Raw genomic sequence first — 1,988 nt, 5'->3', positions numbered from 1 at the left:
CTATAGGCACCGAGCCCTTATTTTCTTTCTTATTATCTTTTTTTTGAGACAGAGTCTCACTCTGTGGCCCTGATAAAGTATCATGTCCTCATAGCTCATAGCAACCTCAAACACTTGGGCTCAAGTGATCCTCTTGTCTCAGTGTCCTGAGTAGCTGAGACTATAGGCACCTGCCACAACGCCCAGCTAGTTTTTTCTATTCTTGGTAGAGATGGGGTCTCGCTCTTGCTCAGCTTGGTTTAGAATCCTGTGTTCAAGCAGTTCACCCACGTTCCTCCCAGAATGCTAATATAGGCAACAGACATGAGCCACCGTGAAGGCCTTCTATTTACTTTTCTAAGTGTACCTCACAATACATTCAACAACCTATTTGAAATATTTTCTCAGGGACTCTTTTTAAATGCTTTGTCAGCACTAACTTTTTTCTTGTCAAGCCAACCTTTTTCTAATTCCCTTTGTTAACCACTTACACTCTGGAGTTAGCATCTTTATACAGCCAGTCATTAAATCATCTTCCCTTCATCTGAAATTACCCTAAAATCTACAATGTTAGAATGAAGACTGATTTTTTTTTTTAATTCCCTTGCTTATTTTTTGTTGTTGTTGTTGAGACTGAGTCCCACCCTATGCCCTGAGCAGAGTGCAATGGCATCATAGCTCACTGCAACCTCAGACTCGGGCTGTGGGTATCCTGCTGCCTCAGCCTCTGGGATTACAGGCACTCACTACGGTGCCCAGCTAGTTTTTTCATAAGTTGGAGTCTTGCTCTCATTCAGGCAAGTTTCAAACTCCTGAGCTCAAACCAATTCTCCCTCCTCAGCCTCCCACAGTGTTGGGATTACAGGTGTGAGCCACTGCACTGGGCTAAAGACTGATTTTCTTCACATATTGTTAGTAAGAGTCAGATGAGGTCTGACTTCTACCCCTCTCTCTTTCCTTCTTCCCTATCCCCTTGGTATTCACTTAAAAATTTTAAACTACAAAGAAAAAAACTGGAAGACAAATTTAAAACTAAGGCACAGGCAAGTGGCAGACCTTATTCAGAGCCTACATATTTAACCGACATATTATAAAGCCTCACTATTATAGCAAACATCTACTATTTTATTCAGTACAATTAGGCAACTACAAAGTTACATATGTTAGTTTTATGTGTGTGGAGACAACTTACCACTTACCTCACTAGTGAACATGGCACAGAAGTAATCGCTACAGGCGGCCAGCACAATCCGATGAGCAGGGAAGTCCTTCTGCTCTACCCTCAATGTCACATCACAGAGGGTATTGCTCTTCCTGAGTGAGTTCATTGAGTTGAGGATGGATTTAGCATGAGTATTTGTCATTATGTCTTTGGGGGCCATAATGTCTCCCATCAAGCAATACGGAGAAAGAAAAAAAGAGGTCTTTGGATTCCACAACTGTAAGAGAAAAAGGGCAATGAGCATTATCCTAAGAACAGGGGAAAGTGAACATATTTAACTAGCTTTGCAAATTAAAGAACTAAGAGAGGCTTTCTCAGACCTGAATATCCACTTCTTCAGACCTCATATCCTTGGCATCACCACCATTATCTAGCCACTAACTATTCCAAGTAAAAGTTTTCTTGGGCTGGGCTCAGTGGCTCATGACTGTAATCTTAGCACTCTGTGAGGCTGAGGCAGACAGACTGCCTGAGCTCAGAAGTTCGAGACCAGACTGAGCAAGAATGAGACCCTGTCTCTACTAAAAGTAGAAAAACTAGCTGGGCATTGTGGCTGGTACCTGTAGTCCCAGCTACAGGGCTGAGGGAAGAGGAGCTCTTGAGCCCAAGAATTAGAGGTTGCTGTGAGTTATGAAGATGCCACAGCACTCTACTCAGGGCACAGAGTGAGAGTCTGTCTCAAAAAAACAAACAAAAAAGAATTTCTTCTTCCTCTGAACTCCTCTATCACTAAGTGTCCCTATCACTTCACATTTACTGCAACCAATGCTGTATTTTTTTTTTTTTT

The 1,988-nt window shown here is 42.2% G+C and overlaps 1 protein-coding gene across 1 annotated transcript in view; it reads right to left on the bottom strand.

The window, feature by feature from the left end:
• Positions 1 to 1,988, bottom strand: part of KLHL12 (kelch like family member 12) — a 41,580-nt gene that overhangs the window by 36,843 nt on the left and 2,749 nt on the right. Inside the window, exon 2 of the mRNA XM_012806608.2 lies at positions 1,179 to 1,418. Coding sequence (XP_012662062.1) covers positions 1,179 to 1,418 — 240 coding nt within the window. The remainder of the gene's footprint in view (positions 1 to 1,178; positions 1,419 to 1,988) is intronic.

This window comes from Otolemur garnettii, unplaced genomic scaffold (genome assembly GCF_000181295.1).
Source record: "Otolemur garnettii isolate 467f Iridium unplaced genomic scaffold, OtoGar3 scaffold00055, whole genome shotgun sequence".
Classification (NCBI taxonomy): Eukaryota; Metazoa; Chordata; class Mammalia; order Primates; family Galagidae; genus Otolemur; species Otolemur garnettii.
This window is presented reverse-complemented; position numbering and strand designations above follow the sequence as displayed.